This window comes from Rhinatrema bivittatum, chromosome 11 (genome assembly GCF_901001135.1).
Source record: "Rhinatrema bivittatum chromosome 11, aRhiBiv1.1, whole genome shotgun sequence".
Taxonomy (NCBI): Eukaryota; Metazoa; Chordata; class Amphibia; order Gymnophiona; family Rhinatrematidae; genus Rhinatrema; species Rhinatrema bivittatum.
In genome coordinates, this window is record NC_042625.1 from 84,988,643 (window position 1) to 85,009,305 (window position 20,663).

At 45.6% G+C, this 20,663-nt stretch overlaps 1 protein-coding gene across 4 annotated transcripts in view; it reads right to left on the reverse strand.

Moving 5' to 3' along the window:
* Positions 1 to 20,663, reverse strand: part of PTPRU (protein tyrosine phosphatase receptor type U) — a 339,580-nt gene that overhangs the window by 122,078 nt on the left and 196,839 nt on the right. For all 4 annotated transcript variants that reach the window (XM_029571024.1, XM_029571023.1, XM_029571025.1 and 1 more), the window contains one exon: positions 10,410 to 10,718. In XM_029571024.1, coding sequence (XP_029426884.1) covers positions 10,410 to 10,718 — 309 coding nt within the window. The remainder of the gene's footprint in view (positions 1 to 10,409; positions 10,719 to 20,663) is intronic.

Here is a 20,663-nt window from a genome sequence, read left to right on the forward strand (position 1 = left end):
TAGAGCTGGATTGTCAGTAGCTGAAACTCAAGTGCTTCATGCATCCACAGAACAAGTACAGCACAGGCAGCAGCCGTGCAAGCTTCCCTCTCGCACGCTGCCTCGCCAGAGGACAGGCACAGCACAGGCGGCAGCCGTGCAAGCTTCCCTCTCACACGCTGCCTTGCCAGAGGACAGGCATGGCACAGACGGCAGCCGTGCAAGCTTCCCTCTCGCACGCTGCCTTGCCAGGGGACAGGTACAGCACAGACAGCAGCCGTGCAAGCTTCCCTCTCGCACGCTGCCTTGCCAGGGGACAGGTACAGCACTGGCGGCAGCCGTGCAAGCTTACACACACACACTGCACCATCACAGAACATGTACAGCAGGACAACCGCAGTGCAGACTAGCCTGAATTTCACCTTATAGCCTATTAAGACTAAGATCTTCAGGTTAGAAATTCATTCCAGCTGTATGTGGTTTGCTGAAGGGTATCCAGAAATATATGCTCAGGTGGTCCCTGGTCTCTTGCCTTACAGCTTCGCCCAAAGGGTACAACGTTGTGGATGACAGCAGAAAAAGACCCATTGGCTCATCCTGTCTGCCCATTTATTCTTCTCCTCACAAACACCCCATCCAATTCAAATTATCCCGTTGCTTAAATAGTCTGAGAAAAATCCCAAGTTTAATTTTGATAGCATTTGATGAACCACCCAACATCAAACGCATCCGAGCGGTTTACAAAACATAAAACAAAGTAGTTGCTTGCAAATGCATCCTGATTAAATAGACAAAGGAAGACGCATCCATCCCGAGGCTAGGGCAATGTCGAATGTCTGATTATATGATATTAGAGCAGAGGGATGTAAAGAGTGCTAAGTGGAAGCTTGGAATATGGGTTTTTTTAATCACCTGTCAGCTAACTCAGTGCGCAGGGCTTGTTAAAAGCATAAGGAGAGGAAGGTTACTTAAATGGGGGGTGGGGTCTCTCTCTTGGGCCGGGAGGTGGGGCTGTGCAAATGTGTATGAAGGTGGGGAATGTAAGATGAGAAATGAGGATGAATGACAGCTGATAAGGAAAGGCAGATGGATGTGTGTTAGGTAATAAAGACAAATGGCTATGATGCAGAATACACAAAAAGGGGAAATAGTAAAATAAAGTTATCATCACATAGTAATCTATTGAGTTTTACAAGGTAGTACCTGTATGCACTACCAATTGGCTTATGTACTGAGTTTGCTTCTGTTTCATAACCGTGCTCTGTGTTGGGTGCTGTATTTGTTCATCTGGCTGAATAAAAGATGACTTTCAAAAAACAAAACAAAAAAAAAAGACCACGCATCAAAACCTAAACAGAATTAATTGTGATTGGACTCCAGCATCGCATGCTGGTTCATTTCTGTTTACTCAGAAGCCCATTTGTGTTTGAGAGCAGTGCTTTTTTTTTTTTTAATAAAGCAGGATAGAAATTGCAGCAGCAACCTGGCTTCATCCAAGCACAGGGCGACAAAGCCAGCCAGTTAGGTCAGGAGGCTTGAATTCTGGCCTGGACCTGATTGCTCTGAGCTCCCACACTGGGTCGGATTTATTTATTTAATATACTGCTAGGGGGCCAACGTTTCCAGCCCAAGGTGGAACCACTTCTGCTTGCTTTAGGGCCATGCACCGGTCAGCAGAGAGACATGCTGCATTTAAAACCCCAGTCCCGTACTTAGCTGGACAAACCATTTTGAATTTTGATCTCAGAATAAAAAAAAAAAAAATTATGACAACAAATTGCCATTTTATGCATTATGCTCTATATAATGCATACAATATCAAAATGCTATTAATCAGGGGGGGGGGGAAAAACCCCAAACTTAAAATGGGAAAAGCATTACTGCCACCCCCATGCCCACATCTTCAGCCATACGCTCCATCTCACAATGAAAACTCCAGCACTCAAACATACAATGCAGCTCGCTCTGGGCCCGGGTGCACAGGTTAGAAGAATGAGCAGCTGTGGATTTCTAGTTTCCTAAAGCTACGCGCGTTCTGAATCTGCATGCATAACCGAAATACCAATAACCCGGGTGATTTTCAAAGACATTTCCACAGAGAGATTGCTCTGTTTTTCTTCATCCAACGCTTTACCTGCGGAAACGGGTTTTTAATAGACTGCAAGTCTGCCCGAGTGGGGCCTCTGTTCTTTGCCAGCGGCTGGGGGAGGCATCCCCCTGGGGGGGGATGCCTCCCCCAGGGGGAGAGTGGATTTGCACTTTCACACTTCATGGCCTAATTTTCAAAAGCATTTGCACGCATAAAACCCAGTTTTACGTGCGTAAATTGGATTCTGATAATTGCCTTTTACGCACACTAGAAAGACGTTTGGGGGTGGGGTGAACTTGGGGCCTAACAACGAGCTGGGGCAAATGCATGCACCTATTCGGCGCTGGGTTCCACCTACACCTGCTAAAATTTTCAAACACACGTGCATAGAAGTCCACTTTAACCATTTGGGCTAAAATATGTGGAAGGCTTGTACACACACACACACAAACTTTCTCCCCGTGTTGTCTGCTGAAAATTAACCTCCTGCAACGCCTGTGTGCCATCTTTCTGAGGAAAAACCACCCATACAAAGTAAGAAGTGAAAGTGTGTGCAGGGAGCTTTTCCGTGATAATTCTCCAAGGGAAAGTACATGCAAACTTCCCCTTCGAAAATCACTACAAAGTCCCTGGGTAAAAAACTACTGGCAGACTTTTCCAATGTTTTGGAAAATATTGCAGCACCGTGCTTCAGGATACCACTGGAGAAATATTCTGCTTGTCACTACCACACACAGCTGCATACTGGGCATAAGGTATACTGCATATGCACGGCATGAAGTTGGAAGGAACCTTTCAGCAGCATGGCAGAAATCCGCAGCTGGCTGCAGCACGGGTGCGTCGCATGCATCGATGTAGCCAATATGAACGGACATTAAAGTTCCAGTGAGGTAGCAATGTGCCCAGTGGGAAGGCGCATGGCCAACGCAGGATCATGTTTCACAAAACCTTAGCCTGAGGAAGTCACTGTCCCCCTTCTGAGGCCAGCTGGTTATATGGGAAATAAATAAATAAATAAAATGGCAGACTTTGCCCTGTGTGTGTCGTGTAGTACTATAGAAATGTGTTAAGTAGCAGCAGCAGCACTTTGCACCCGTGACCGAGATCTTGCACTTGGTCATTGAGAGCTGACAGACGTGTAAGTTGGCACAAGTGGTATTGACCTGATGCCACAAAGCATCGGGAGGGTCGGGGCGAGTTCACTATGACAGAATCTGCACAACTCTCTCTGCAGCTAAGGGCTCGATACATTGATCAGGATTAGCCCCGGCTGCTTGCGGTGAATATTTACAGAGACAATAACTAAGGTCACTCAACATGGACCAACGGAAACGTGAAATCGTTTTTTCACGTGGTTTGGAAGCATACACGGACTTGCAGCCACCCACTTTTAATGCTGCTCTTAAAATTTATCAGCATCTTAGGGATTATTGTGTGCACTGTCATTCAAGCAGAGAAGAAAATGGATCACAGGAGCGCCTCTTATGGTGCAGGCCCAGCCCTATGGAATGCGTTGCCAGGATCAATTAAGGGCAAACCATCACTTTTGAAAGTTGGGTAAAGCATCTTTTTCAACAGGCTTTTGATGTTTGAAGTGCTGCCAGGGCTTTTCCTTGTGATGTTTTAGGCCACCAATATCTGCTGTTTTTGCTGGTTTGTTTTTTTGGGGGTTTTTTTGTTTTGTTTTGTTTTTTTTACAGGTTATGTTTTGGCCTCGTTTTATGATTTTAGGTTTTTAGTTTGATGTTTTATCAAGAGTTCGCCTGTGATGTTTTATCAACCAAGGGCTCTTAAGTTGCGAGTTGTGTTTATGTTTTTCTGTTCTATTTATCTGTTTTAAAATTAAGCATGTTCCTTGTAAGTCACCTAGTAATGCTGCTAAGTGCGGTCTACACATTTTTAAACAAATAGCAGCCGACTGCATCTGGGGAGAGTTAAGTTGCAAAGCAATGTATGTGGGTAACAATTGTTTTACCTGTGTTATTTGACTGGCTGAAAAATGCACTCCCTCAATGTGGCTGCTTGAAAGGAGTCCTTTCCGGGGCGGAGTTTGGCAGGGGGAGGAAAGAATGTACCTAGAATTGCATTTTCAACTCTTCACACTATTTTTCACATACACAACAAAAAACAAAAAAAAACCCTACATTCCTGCTCAGAAAACAGCAGGTGCAAACGTGTGCTGGCACCATATACCCACGGTGAAGAGGGACGCACGTGCATTCCTCTTGAGAATCTGTGCAGAGCACCCACTCCCCCACCAAGACTGTACCCCAATGTGGGCAGCTGTAAAAACAGCCCTCCAGGATCAGTCAGTGGCTGGGTGCCTTCTGGACGCGATGCTTCTCAGCAGCTGCTCTTAGCATCATCCTTGCCTCCCTCAGCCAGCAACCCCCCCCCCCCCCAAGCACAATACAAATGTACCTCTCTTTTGTGCCAAGAGTCAGCTAGAAGGTGTTACACAATAAATGGAAGCACAAATCTTATCTTAGCCATACATAAATAGATTTGTCAGATTACAGCAGCTACAGTGAAAACATGTATCCAATTAAATACAATAATCATGAGAATTGATGCCACGAGAATCAATATTCACTCATTTAGAGTAGATATTTCATAAGCTGGGGTGATTACGCAGAAAAACAGAATAGGCGATTGCTTCTGAAAAGGCTCCTGCTCGAGAGCCAAGCCACAGAGTCTAGTCTATACACGGACCCTCTCATTTCAAGCAATTACATCCACTTAAAAAAAAAAAGCCTGCATTTAACAGTGAGGAAAGATGACGATGGGAATTAAAGTTTCAAAGACGCTAGCGGCAGCCACCGTGTGTGTGTGTGTGTGTGTGTGTGTGTGTGTGTGTGTGTGTGTGTGTGTGTGAACAACTTGTACGCTCCAGCGCCTCACGTTTCAAACTCTCTCTGGAGTATCATCTCGCTTCTAAAGGGAGGGCTGAGCCGCTTAGGGTCAGGAGTGGAGTGGCACCGGCTCCGGTCTTCTCATTGAGACCAGGTGAGCATTCTGGGGGCTTTTGTCCTCTCTCCATCCTCCCTTCCCTCCACCCCTCCCCCCCGGCTTAGTGAACACGGTTATTGTTTAGGGTGAAAAGTATCCTCCATCTTTTCTCTCCCCTCCATCCACCTTTACCAACCACAGCAGGGAGATGTCCCCAGTTTAAAGTGCATTTGCAACCGGATTCTTGTTGTCCTGCTTCAGAGATACATTACTGCGGCACACCAGCGGCCTAGGCCGATTGCCACCCTGACCCGATAATCTGTAAGAGGAGTGCCACAATCAAGTCTCCGTTCCTGCACGAGCACTGGTTTCCAGTTAGCTTTACGCCTTGTGTCGCAGACTCTTGTGTCATGTCAGCCTTTGACACTGCTGCCCATCTCTCAGAGGACCATATTAACTGGAGGAATATGCTCTGTTGTCCAAGGCTTCTTGCCTATATCACCCTCAGCAAACGTGCGGTTCACATACTCCAATTCAATCAAGGCTGGACTCTGTCATTCACCCTCCTCAGGCAGATAAAAGGGAGGTTTGCTTAAGCAGGCACTAATTATGCTCAGTCTCTGTAAAGTGCTTTGGCCAACAGAGCCTTATAAGAAGTATAATATTGTTAGACAGTTGGTATTAATTCTCTTTGTATAAATAATAGTAAAGGTGGGAATATTATATCACTTTTTATTTTTGCGATTGTTGTGAGTGTGAGATATATATAGATTTGCCGCATTTTTTGAAGTATACAGCCCTGCTGCCATTCTTGTATCATCCTCTTGGTATTTGCCCCCACAACATTTGTCAAAAGTTGTGATTTACCCAATACAAAGTATCCCCCTCCTCTATCTACTCATGCCAAACCCTGAGCAAGTCCTTCATGTGGTGATACCACATTATTTTGAAAGGCTGACGCAAAGCATATTACACACTGCAGAGGCGATAGCACAGACCCTGTCGGACCTCTAAGGTTACCCTCACTTTCCCCATTCCCCTCCTCCCTCCCTATTGCTTTAGTTTAGTAGTGACCCCCTGCTTCGGGGACACTTAAGTGGGTCTGATCCAGTCACCCCGTTTTCCAGAATACGTGCTGCACATCTCTAGAGAAAGCAGCGCCGTTCCCGTCACGTGCGCACAATAATTATTCACATTGGGATTTGCAAGTTAATTTAACAGCAGGCACAGCATAGTACACATGTAAATAAGACACTTACTGAATTTGTGAATCACTAAAAAAAAAACCAACCTCTGGGGCTTCTGTGTTTTATGATAAATATGACAGAAGGTGTGACTGCGAATCACTTTTAACCGTACACAGATTAGGGGTTTATTGTGCATTCCTCAGGCTCTTCCGCACGTCGGTCGTAGCAGCTTGAAGGTCAGCCTTCTGCAAATGCTTGGAAGGCTCCCAAGCTTCCCCCACAGATAAATCATAGGGTGTCTTACGAGTTATTCCAGGAAACAGAACCTTTAACTGACACAGAGTTCCTTTACCCTGGCCTGGCACGCGAAACCCTGGGCAGCGAGCACGTGCATTATAAAAACCTCCTTCTGGCTTCCCTGGCTACCTTATTTTAATTTAGAAACACACAGCACCCCCCCCTTCCTTACTGGCAGTTGCAATACATTTTATTTTGGGGGGGGGGGGGGGGGGGGGGTCATTGTTGCAGACATGGTGCATTGTGCGAGGCACCCAGCTTGCAGAATTACATGCAAGATAGCCAAGTGCCCCCTTCTCCACCGCCGCAGCAGGACCACATGAGCTGGGAGCAGCTTCCCCACCAGTCGGCGCTAGGAACGGGCCCATGAGGACAGCACGCACCTGTCGTGATCGAGAAGTGCCTTCTTTTTGTAACCTTGGGGGCCCTATTTAGTAAAATGCGTTAAAATGGCCATTAAAGTGCATTGACCGGTTACTTTAAGCTTGGGATTATCTGCTGACTGAACACCGTTTACTGAACCTGGCATCAAATCCAGGTATTTTTGGTTGAAGAAAGAACGGGTCCCCTGCCAGCTTTAAGTAGCCCCTCGCCACTCCCCAGAGTCAAGGGTAAGAATGGGTCCCCTGCCAGCACTAAGTAGCCCCTCGCCACTCCCCCAGAGTCAAGGGTAAGAACCCTTGCTGCAACGCAGGTGCAAAATCCAGGGGGTAATTTTGTACTCACGGTGCGCACATCAGCTTTTTCTAAAGAAAACTCCACAGGGTACTTCAGCACCTTGCAACAGCTGCAAACAGCTCGGGGACTCCCCCCCCCCCCCCCCCCCGACGTTTAATCAAACCTAGTGCTCTGTCCCCTGTGTGAATTATGAACCTTTATTCACTTCTGGTGTATTTTAAGCATTGTGAGGAGCCTTGGATACAGTAAGGAAATGAAACAAAACCCACTTTGACCTGATTTAAGAATGAAGTACTGAGTTAGTCTGAGCAGCACAGAAACGTCAGCTTTGGATGCTTTCGTTCCCCCTCTTCTTCTTTTGTTCCAGGACACCCCTGGAATTTCCTATGAATTCCCCCTTATTCACTGCGGGGCACTAGGAAGGTCTCAGGTTGGATGTAATCTCACCACCTTTACGGTCTTATTTTCTGATTAATTCTAATCCCGCGTGCGTCATTTCTCATTCAAGATCTTGATAAATTGGTTACATAAAAAAGAAACGAAATAAAAACAAAAAAAGGAGGTTGCAGGCGACAGCTGTTTACCGGACTCGCTTAACACACACCCACACGCGTGACCAGCGGAGAACAAAGCTCCCTTCATCGGGTCACTGCCGAAAGGATGAAAAAGTAGTGATCAATGGAGGAAGAGCTCTCGGAAGCTGCTCACACATGTATTAAAGTTAAATCCAGTAAATAGGTCTCACCCACTATTTGCTTGACCACCTTTATTTAACTGACCTAATTTACAGAAGCAATACAATGGTCATTAAAATGTTAAATTATTTGATTTTTATTTGATTTATATTCCGCCTTTCAGCCACTTCAATTCCCCTCCCTGCCTTTAGACAACTTTAATATGCACAGAAACAGTTCTGTCTAAGTCACCTACGTGATTTCTGGGCAGTCTGACGAAACAAATCCATACCCACCATGCTTGCTGGCCGTACGGACCTTTCAGCGCAATTTGCCGATCAATACCCCATATCTGCCTGGATATTCTGCGACTTTCTGCTGATACTGGAGGAAGGGGAGGGGGGAGAGACGAGGAGGTAATGGGAATCTCAAGCTGGGGTCTTTGGGGGGGGGGGAGGGGCAGCCTCCAACTCAGTAACAATACGGCCTTGTGATGGGTGGTGAGGAGGCGGGGGAGAAAGGGGTGGAAGCAGGTGGAGGTGGGTAAGAGCCCCGCTATCTGATTGAGACGTGCTCCAGCCGGCAGCTCGGCCTGTGCGATAACGAGGCGTCCTGTCTCTTACTGGGCTGCCTCGTCTCTTAACGCCCTGGAAAGAGCCTATTAGGGCACAGATCAGATCCAGCTAAACTTCCCCCCCCCCCCACCATGCCATTGACCTCTGTACGAGAGGGACCTAAATGAGGAGGCCGTCCCTCGAAGCCGCCCAGCACGAGCCTCCGCAGACTGCCAAAGGTTTTACACATCTACAGTCAGTTTGTCGTTTAAGAGAAAAGGAAATAAAGAGAGACACCCCCTGCTATTTATTTTGTTATTTTCCTCTTTGCGGTGTCTTGGCTTTTGAAAGAGAGGGGGGATGCTGTTCACCCAGGCACGCGTTTGCGTCGCGCAGGACGATGTCTGTAATCACTGTGCAATCAGAAGGGACCCAAAATGTCTCAACACTTAAAAGTTAGGAAAACAATTTTTTGGGGTTTTTTGGCGTTTGTTTTTTTTTAATATTCCTCTTTTTGGCACTTCAGAGTGTACATCAGAGTGGATTACATTCCGGTACTGTGGGTATTTCCCTATCCCCAGAGGTCTTACGATCTAATTTTGTACCTGAGGCAACGGAGGGTAAAGTGACCTGCCCAAGGTCACAAGGAGCGACAGCTGCTCTAACCACTAGGCTACTACCTTTCAAAGGAGTGCAACTGTTACTGGATCCTTCTCCGTGAACTAACACACACCCACACCCATGTTTTCAGAAGCCACAGAAAGGTTGTTCTGGCTTGTTAGGCTCTTCCTACGTTTATTTATTTGTATGTTTTTAAATACTGAAACCTGGTGCAGACCTTCACTCCAGTTTACAGGTATAGCAACAGATTACAAGAGCATTCAAAAAATGTACATTGATAACTGTGGGATCACAGGTATAACAACAGTTTACATGAACAGTGGAACGGATTACATTAAAAAAAACTATGGGAGGAGTTATAACAGATTATTTGAACAGATGTATTATTTACATTAATAACAGTCGTATTATTTACATTAATAATGAATGGAGAATGGTTTAGTAGTTGTATCAGCTAATTTTAGAGGTTTAACAGAGAAATGTTTCATCATATTGAGAATATTATGCTAGTGAAAAATTACTGGTTACTGTGAGGTAGGAAGGGTAGGTAGAGTTATCAGGAAAATAAGGTGTTAAGGATGATAATTTTGTAGGGTAGGGTTGGGTAGCATTGAATTGTTTACCCTATCCCGTCTTTGTATGCTTTTCGGAATAACCATGTTTTGAGTAGTTTTCTAAATATTTTTGTGTTGTTTTGTAGTCTTAGGCTTTCTGGTAGGGTATTCCAGAGCTGTGGTCTGGCAATTGAGATTGCTCTTTTTCTTACAGTGGTAAATGTTTCTTGCATTCTGTTCAATTAAGAGGGGACCTAGGCAGCCCTACATTCACATAATTACAAGTCATGAGACATCAGAACATCATCCTTACAGCTTCGCAAAACACGAATGTGGTAAACATTTTATTATTCCCCACGAGGGGTCAACTGCTAGATTCGATGCAGCGCTCTAGAACCAGCCATGCTGGGTACTGGAGAAAAACCGGAACCTTTGAAGGTCATGACCCTTTTCAATGTGTCATCTTTTATTTCTGACCCACCTTTTCCATTTGACAATGCTCAAGGCAAAAAAAAAATAATTGACAGTTATAAAATAAAATTAACCAAATATCAATAATACAAAACAACCATCTAAAGAAAATCAACAGAAATCACAAATCAGAAGCATAAAGGCATAAGCTTTCAACTATGTAAGCTACATCTTGACATCTGAGGAAGGGAACCATGAAGTCTTGAAAGCTCATGGGCAATGACATTTGAAGTATTCTTACATAGTTTCAAGAAAAGTTCTCATCCTGCAAAGAATCTTAAAGGAGGGAAAAAAAAAAAAAGGCTCTTAAAAGGTGGGGGGTTTTTTCCACCTGGATAGGCGTTGCCTCTACTTACCATCCTCGTCGGTTTGGAAGATCACCTCCCTGCCTTCCTTCCGCCCCTCGGGGTTAGACAGGACCAGCTTCACGTGCACGTTCTTGTAAGGCAGCAGGTTCTTGATGGTGTACCGGTTCAGGAGCCGTTCCATCTTCACGCACTCCCGGAAGGTCTGGTTCTGGCCGCTCCCCACGGAGTAGCGGTAGCAGAGGGAGACCGTGTAGGTGTGGCAGCGGGTCAGATTGTAGCCCAGGGGCTCCCACTGCAGTGTCAGCTGCCGTGGCTGGATCTCCGAGAAGGCAAGGCCTTTGGGGGCCCTCATTGGCTCTTTTGGAGAAAACCCAGAAATAAGAGAGAGAAGAAACAAGGTCATACTGGAAAATCAGATAAAGAAAAAAACAAGCAAACCAACAAAAAAAAAAAAAAAAAAAAAAGCACACATTTTCATTCAGCTGAAGCTATTAAAACAAATGCATGAAATGAATAAATCAAGTTGGCAACTTGGGCATAATCACACCTAATTTCAGGGCAGCTATAAAAAAGGGAGGGGGGGGGAGTGCATTTTACTATAATCCCTTAACCCACACCACCACCACCACACAAGACAAAGCACCACACCAGCAACTAAGCTTCAAGATTTTGAAGTAGGTTCAATGGTCAGGCCTTTTTATTTTGGACTGGTAGCTTTCTCCTGCTCCTTGGGGTTTTCCAGCTCAGTCTAAACCAAAACTTATTGGGCAATGTTACCAGGAGTGTTCATTTGCAAGTAGCTGGGGAATCTTCCTCTGTTTTCTAAACATCCTTACCCTCTCTCTCTCCCCCCACCCACCCCTCAGCCCAGCTTTTATGTGACAGTCCTTGCCCAGGAGGCAGAGAGTGCAACTCCCTCCAGAACCTATTGCATGTGCAACCTGACCCTGGCCAATAGGTGTCACAACTGCAACTTTTTCCAGCCAGAGCTGTGAACACAGGCCAGGCTGGGGAGCAGAGCTGGGAATCTCACCTGGATCCTCTCGCCCTAACTTTTTTTTTTTTTTTTAATTGCGGCATTTATTTATGAAGATTCACGCCTTGCTTGGCTCTAGTGTTGCCCTTCAATCACACGTTTCCCTTACATTCACATATAGAGCATGTTTGCTAGGAGACACGATGGAGTACTGTAAGCGGACTGCTCGCGGGAGGGGGGTATCAGATTACATAATGACCTGCCATCCAGAAGCAGCTGTTGAATAATTATTTTTAAAAAGTATTTCAAAGTGTTCATCACCGAATGAGCAGAGCAACACATCAGCAGCTATGTTTGAAATGCATTAACAAGAAAATTCACAATTGTGCAGAACTTTTATGAACTAAAAACATAAGAACAAGACATAAAAAACAGTAGGGTGGGAGAACAAAAAAAACACAAAAACAAAGCAAAAATTAAGAAGCTCCGCTCATGCATGTCGGAACACAGTCCCAGCTCCTCATTATTTTAAAAGGCCCAGCAAAGGAAAGGAAGTTGATGAAATTAATTTAAGAATCATCAACCTGAAACCCTGCGGCTCAGTTGATAAGCAGTGTCAAGAGGAGAGCTCACATTTGCCCTGCTCTCCAGGAGCTACACTGGCCTTCTGTGAGCTGGGGTCTAACGCAAAGGAGCTTGTCTTGTTCAGGTGGTGATACCATGGACAGAATCCACGCCCCATCCTGCATTTGCACCCCGCCCTCTCCCCTTTTCCTACCCTGTCAGTAATATGGCAGGGATTCAGAGAGTGGCCCCCTACTGAAGTGTTTTATAGGTCTCTCTATCTCCTCTCCCCCCCAAACCTTGCACTCATTAAGGGGTTAGAGGTGCTGGAGAGGAGGTAAGCTATTGTTTAAGCACCCCGATTCTCCAATATCTGATCAAAGACTAGGTCATGACCCCCCCCCCCCCCAGAATTAATAGCCACTCAGCTGTGAGTCCATGTGTCAAACTCTAAGACCCGATTATCTCCTCCTTCCGTTCTCAAACCCTCCAGTGTAACGACTCGCACACACACACGCGGGCGGATCTATTTTACTAGTGTCCTGCATTCACGTGAAACCTTAATGCCCTCTACAAATGGCCCTTCAGAATCGCACGTGCAGCCTTACTTTACTTGCCCTTGCAGCACACACGTGACCCCTCCTCGCCTGAGGCTGAGAAGCACCGGGCAGTGGACAGCGGGTCACTTTATTCACCTGACTATGGTTTGTTTTTTTAAGCTGTGTAATAGAAAGTGCATTCCTCTTCTTTCCTATTGCTGGTAACTCAGTTTCTCCTCGGATTAAACAAACCAGAGTATTGCTCTTAGCTTCCTTTGGGTTAGGACCCTAGTGCAGGGTTTGAGTGCTGAGCTGCGGACGGTCCCTCCTTGACCTTTGGACTGAAATGAAGGACCTGTACAATATTTGGGGGAATGCGGATGCCTTGGCTATTCGACCCTGCTGGGGACATGGATTACCGTACGACCATTGCCAGATCAGGAGGATTAAAATCTGCTGCAAAAAGAATAAAATCCCATCGACCTCTAAGTTTTGAAGATCCCTGGGCTGCAGACTCCACTTGCGCTGTGTCTGGCTTGCATTAGTGAGATACTGGTGAGGGGGGAGGGGGATTCTGATGAGCATCGGGCACAGTGGGACCCTGATTTACTCTGCTTCCTTATGGGCTTGGAGTACATAAAACAGGAGGAGCTTTCAAAACCTTCAACACTTAAGGATGCCTCAGAAACTGATTAAAAAAAAGGAATAGAAGCCTTAATGAATTTGTGTTCAGTATATTCTCTTCAGTACTATGGTTTAACCTGACTTTTTTTTTTTTGCAATATAATATTGGCACAATTGGAAATAAGGAGCAAGCCAACTGAGAGCGTGTAAGATTTCGGTGATCTCTTCTCACGTCTCGTTTCCTGCCTCAAGCTCCGCACACTTCCATCATCTTGATTTATCGAGCTGCCTGCACTTGCGCGCTCCTTTTCCCACCCCAGACGCGGCTGGCACCGCCACGCTGCACGCTAAACCCCCCTCCCCCCTTGCCTGATCCGTGGGGGAAGTGGTGGCAGAAACGCGCTAACCTGACACTCTCAAGTTGGATTGTTCACTTTTTTTTTTCCTTCCCACAGCATTGTCCGTGAGGAGGTGTAGTCAGGGTAGAAGACACGAAAGATAAGAGGAATGGCTTTGTCGGGTGAGCTGGAGGCGCGATAACCTTCAGACAACTTTGTGACAAGTGTTTCTGGTTGAAAACCCATTTTCCTTCTCTCTTGCCTCGCAAAGCCTTTGCTTGAATTTTGTCCTGTCTTCTCGTCTACACAAGTGCTGCTGCCTGTTTTAAGAGGACATTTGTGTTGCATGTCCTAAATTTCGTGTGCTTTTTTTTCTCACTCTTGGTCAAAAGAACTATATTGCAGCCTTCCTCTGTTTACTGAATAACTTGTGCCAGAAACACAGAAAGAACAAGAGATTTTATTCTGCCCTTACACGTATACACTGCCTTCTTCTCCAAAAAGGACTCAAAGCAGTTAAGATATATATCAATAACATTTTGTAATTACAATAATAAAATTCCCTAATGCAAACCTACTACATCCTTCCTCTAAGGAAGTGACCAGCCAGATCACACAACCCTCCCTCCCAATCAATACAATAAAAGCCCCACCATATCAATATAATAAATTTCTAAACATACAATGTTAATACAGCATCATGTCAAACATACCAAAAAGCAGCAATATATAAAATAATAATTATGCCCAACAGTCCTTACGTAGCCTCCACATCAGATAACCCATCCTCAGCAAGCCCCTATGTATCGTGTGCCATAAACGTACACTCCAGGAGGGTCTTCCTGGGAGCTTTGCTTTGAGAGAGTATTTGTAACCTATTTGAGACTCTGCTCATGAGCGTCTACTTTTCATGGACAAATTTCACCATGTGTTTGCGGTCTCGTGCTTGCAGCAGTGAGATGAGCATTTAAGCTCCTATCCTACCCTTTCACGGACTCTGTGCCACCCTGGGCAAAATTGCTTTCTCTGTCTGTGTCTCAGATCATCCAAACGTAATTGGGCAACAACAAAATGCTACACAACTTTCATCATCCCTCGCCTCTTTGGGAGCTGTCACGTGTTCCGCATGACACCAGAATCAGTAACCAGACTTTCCACCCTGGTCGTGGCTGCATACAAGCCTCTGAAATACTATAATTGTACAGCACGTTGGTATGAATAAACAGTACTACATGTAAGCACGAGTAACGTAATACTGTCGGGAGTTTTACTCAAGAGGACAGTTTTTCCATCAGAAACACGGGAAGAACCCAACAGATGGCCAACGCACTGCCTGGAGTAAACAGTCCGCTCCAGGAGGATTTTACCATCAGCCTTACTTTCTGAGTATTTGTGAATTATGTAGTTTATTCTCCCCCCGTTTCATCAGAATGTAAAATGGGCAATAAATCCGTATTCATGAGAGTAACCCATACTAGAACAGTGACACGTAGGGTAGGTTGGAGTTGGAAGACTGAAGTTCATCATCCAGTCCATCCTCCTCCTGTGCAACTTAGCCAATTCTGCAGTGGTTAGAGATTTCTCCATCCCAGCCCCCCATGCCAGAATACCATTCGCTAGGACAGAAGTTTCTCTTGGAAAAAATATTTCATCGTATGGTGTTTTGAATCTGAAAACTGAGCTGCAGGATATTGCTCCTTATCCAGGACAGTTTTGTCATGTCCCCCTCCACCTCCACCAGTACTGCTCTGGGTAGATGAGGGTACAAAGTTCCCATACTTAAAACACTCTGTGTGTCTTTTACCCAAACCTCTCAACTCCTGTTCTTACCACCGCCCTCTATATCTGTCCTGGGCAGATTTTGATTCTATCACAGCAATGGCTTCTGCCACCTGTAGTGGTCAGTTACTAGAGGCATCTACCACCCTCCCAGTAAAAGATGTTATTTCTATGTTTCCTCAAGGGTGCGGTGCCCTTCTTGGTTGCATTTCTGGCCTCCTTAGGGTCACCATCTGACTCCATGTCAAAAGGAATAGGCTAATCTAGTCCTGGTTTTACCCCATTGCATGCAGGGACTTGTAGTTCCAAATGCCCCATTGATTTACCTAAGAAAATCATTACTAGAAATCCCTCCACACAGAGTAAAACCAGGACAGATTAGCCTGTTCATTACGTCATGGAGCCAGGAGGCAACCTCTCCGTGATTCATCCACTGAGTTCTTCTGGAGAACAGAGGAGGAAATAGATTGGCTGCTTTCCATGCGGCCTCCAGTATTAACTGAATCTGCCTCTGGACGGGCCTTATGGCCTTTATCTGCTGTCATGTTCTACGTTTCCATGATTCTGTCATGGCTGTGCTCTACTTTTCATCAAAGCAGTGTCAAGCTCTCGAAAGGACAAAGACTGAACATTCTCATTGGGGAAAAGTTTAATTACTTATCATAATTGGCATCAATAGCAGATGTCAGATTTAATGAGGATTCGCGGTCCTTTTGCCAGTAACAAAGGCACAGCTCGTTTATCTCGGCAGAGAAAAGGTCCCTAGATTGGGTAACAGAGGTTCATTCTACATAGCGGTGGCGAAGGCGGTTACAGTACTCTTGCTATTTTCCTGCGTAGACTCTAAAATGTTTTCCCACATGTCTGGCAGAGTTTGGTCGTCAGATTGTGGACACTGGTCAAAATGCAACGCTAGTGAAAGTCTATGGAAAGTGAAAGATGAGGCGGAGAAGCGGACTCTCTGGCAGCAATCCAAGTGATACAGGGGGAGCAGCCGGGGGGGGGGGGGGGGGGTTCGTTTTCTAATAGCCTACATATTACCGAAGAATGCTGGAACAGTCGCTGCACGTATTCTTCGAAAATGATCTAATGTGAACACGTGCACTAATAGCGCCCATGAACTTTGCACAGACAGTAAAGCAGCACAGGTACTTCTGGAAATTCCATGCACGCATGCCGATTTCCTCCGAGAAGCGCGTCTTTAACCCAGCTAAAAGCAATAATATAAAAAATAATAAAGGTGCACATGCTATAGAAGCCTGCCCACACGTTCAGCCAGGCAGGAGGGAGCCAGTTTTTTCCCCCAGACAGATCTTCTTACTCAAGTAAATCCATATTTATCAAGGGTCAAACTTAATACCCCATGTAAAGGCCAATTTACATTACGAAATCAGTTAAAAATCCATCCGCAATACAACCCCCCCTCTCCACTCCTTCCAAACATGACAGAATATAAAACTAAGCACATCGTAAATCAGATTACAAAATAAAATCAAAAGAGCTAAATAAATATAAAAATCAATTCACCTCAAATATTCCCCGGACAAATAACCATCCACCCTCACAAAATACACCTGCTCTAGCATCAAATCAAGTAACTTCAAATAATGCCAATATTCCCACCCCCTCCCCCAACCATCAATGTATCGCCCACTCCCATACAGTAACGCATGAGATTCAGAACGTCGTAAGGAATACATATAATCGGTCTATTTCGACAGCCCATGGCTAACCAAGGCCATATCTAGCAGTGTGGATAGTGCGGTGACACAGGTGCATCTTTGAGAGAGGAATAAACCGAGCTGCCAAAGTTGGCATGTGCTAGCAGAACTTTTATTGCCCACTTGATGAAAAAGAGGGTGCTTCCTGCTGTTTCAACACGGGGGGGAGCAAAACTGTCTAGCTACGGCACTGACCAGACCAAATCACTGAAACCAGCCGCATTTCTGGAAGACAAAGGGCCAGGCCATGCTAGCAGCATTTTTGCCACTCCTTTGAGAAGCCGATAGTGTGACAGATTCGTGAAATGCAAGTCAAGGGTGAATGCTATCCAGCCCTAAGAGACAGCACATGTTGCACAGTCTAAGAATATTCTGCATGAAATGAGACAGTTCAGGAAACACAGTACTTATTTCTGTCTCCTCTTTCCACCTCTTCCACACATATAGCTGAGAAATGTTTTATATATATACATACACAAACACGTGGTGAAAGTATCAATACTGAAGGAGGGGACAGGGTCCAATATAGGCTCACGCTGGCTGAACCTGAAGAACACATTTTAAAAATTTACATTTGCTGAATGCAGTTACCCTAATTTTTTTTTTTTTCTCTAGAACAGGGCTTGTGCTGTCATTACGTCAGCTACTGGCGGCAGAGAGAACGGCTGACAGGACCGACGTGTCTCTTCAGTCTTCTTTTGCATTGCTGCTGCTTGTGCAACACATCTTTGCACAGTGTCACTACTCGTGCTTCTCTCTCCCCACACCCACTATATTCATTAGTCAGAAAAATGTTCCTTTTCTATGTCAAAACCGTCATCTTAGCCAGATAAGTTTTCAGTCATTAATCTGCCAACACAAGTTGAGTTTGTGCTCCTTGAGCTGGATCCTCTCCCAGTCTTGAGGAAAAGCAATTTATCCCTTCCTGACAGAAACTGGATTTTAAGGATTAATCGTCAATTTTTATGCTCTGTGACATCAGCAATGAATGGAACAAGTCTGCATTTCCTACCTTCTTCCTTCTGTTTTTGAAGCCACTTCAGTTGGTCACTTGCCAGAAGTTCAAGGTTATAAACGAACTTCTTCTCAGCCCCCTCTGCTAGAATTGATCCTAGCTCAGCATGCGAGAGACCCTGCCTAGCTGTCAAAGGATCTAAAGCGAGGGTACGTAGGCGACTCCGGTTCTCGAGTGTCTCAAGTTCAGCCAGGTTTTAAGGATATCCACAAGATGTAAGTGCATGCAATGGAGGTAAGTGCATGGAAATGCATATTCCGTGTGGCAGTGCGGCAATGCTGCACATGCCCACAGGGGCTCAAATCTAGAAACTCTGAGATAAAAGTTGTGTGCTGGGCTCCATCTGAGGTCATCCACTTGTGAAGACTGTCATCCTACTCATTTTCAGAAAAAGATCTGCACTAACCAGTTAAGCTGGGAATGGGCCCCCCCCCCCCCCCCGGCCACCTATTTTTTTAACCAGCTAAATTTATGTGCCTTCTGCACGTCAGCGTGTAAATTTAGTCGATGTAGGGGTGAGGAATTGTCAAGAACAGTGGTTTAACCAGCTAACCTTCTTGAAAATTGATCCCATGGGGCACGGCCATTATGGGGAAAAAAAAAAAAAAAGAGTATAAATACAAAAGCTAACACATAGCATGGAGCAAGAAAGAGGAGAACCCTTGAAGATGACCCAAAGAGAACAGAAGTAAAAGCATATCTTTAAAGGCTGCTTGAAATGGAAAAATAAACAAACAGTGATTTCGCTAATACGCTATGTATTCTGAGCACTTATACAAGAGACCTGGAGGACAATTTGCGTCTATCACAGGCTCGGGAAATGAGGTCTATTTAAACATCTGGAGGAGAAAATTGCTGGCAATGGCCTAAGACGGCAGTAAGTACAAATATTAGACCCATTACAAGCAATTTTGCTACGTGGTTTAGATGAGGAAGACTGGAAAACCGTGGTCCAAAGGGGGAGCAAGTGAATGATCCGTGGGCTGATTCACTTTGGGTCATTAGTTCCTTTTACAGAGCAGACTGCTGATGCTGGGAGAGCAGCCAAAAAAAAACAGGCACTTTGGTCACAGACAGCCCTCCCAGTTGTATTTTATCTCTCTGTCAAGAAGGCCTACATTAACCCATGCAGTCACCATCGACCCGGCTCGGCGGCCAACTGCACAAAGCAGCACGATAAAGTTCAAGAGAGCCCACACGCTCACTGTCTTTTTAGTTTAACCCGCAGGCATCGCTTTCTGAAAAACACTTGGTTGTATGAAAAGTCGCAGAAGATTCCCCTTCCTCCCGACTGTAAGTCGAGAAGGCGGCATCCATTCCCGATACAACATTTCCAGGTCAAAACACAGTTGAGACGGAGAGCCTGCGATCTTTGAAGATCCCATCCGTCTTAGGCGCTGCCTCGAGAGCCCAAGCGGCGAGCGAACGGACGCCTCCATCTTTGCCTCCATGTTCATCACATTCCTTCGGCTCAGCCGAGCTAAGCACAGATTCTCCTGGCTCCATCTTAGCTGCCCTTGAACTGGGCATGGCTGCTTTCAAGCCAACGTGTCTTAGATGCCTCGTCTACCTCTATCGCCTATGAATGTGATGCCCCGGCACAGACTGAAACCACACTGTTACCTAGCGCTCTGATTTCCATTGCCCCGGCAATATCCTTGCACTTCATGCTCTGCCTCAAACTTAGCTTCAAGCCATCTCTTGTGAAAAATGACTGGAGTTTGTGTCGTACAAATCCTTGAATTTATTATACAGAAGGGACTTGAGTTCTCTTAGCACTGTGCTAAGTCAGGAGGGGAGAACCCATACCTCCCCTCACCACTGTGCCAGGTAGCGATGCACCTTACCCCTATAGGCATTGGCATCCCATGTGCGATGCTGATCATCATTCCAACCCCCCACTCCCAAAAAAAAAAAATCCGTGAGGTACCAGTCACACCTGAACGCAGCTGTCGCCACCCCGACCCGGTGACCTCAGAGCCAGTCTATTTTCAGTCCATCTACCCCCCCCCCCCCCCACCCTCTACAATTCCTATAGTTCAATAATGCAAGCAGCAGCTCCCGTCAGAACCTTTGGCACTTTGGTCATCCAATAAGCATCGCCATTGAGATCCCCATTCCCATCTTCCAAAAGGGTCCCCGAGTGCTGCCTCTGCAGCACTCACACCCCGGATGACCGAAGTAACAGAAGATACTAATTTCAGGAAACAGTTTAGTTTCTTTAGTGGCTGCATTTTTCTTGGAGACTGAAGTATAGAAAGTTTGCATTATGCCGGAATTTAATCTTCCTCCTCACCCCCTACATTCACAATTATTATTGTTCCAGTGTTCAGCAGGAACACAAGCTACCACCCCCCAGGCAACACTAAGCATATTCCAAGCGTAGTTCAGTGTAGGATCGCCAAGCAAGGCTGCCTACAGGCAATAATATTGTTGAATATATCCATACAATTAGCGCCACTACACGGCCTGCTCTGCCTACAACGGCTGATACACGTGTGATATACACAGAGCTAACAACATTAGCCATGTCAATCATGACCGGTGGCATATTAAAGCAATCGGGGACTCTGCAGCCACAGCAGGAGCATGGGATGCAACATCACTTTACTGTTTGGTGAAGAAACTGTTTCCTGAAATTAGTATCTTCTGTTACTTCGGTCATCCGGGGTGTGAGTGCTGCAGAGAAAGCACTCGGGGACCCTTTTGGAAGATGGGAATGGGGATCTCAATGGCGATGCCTATT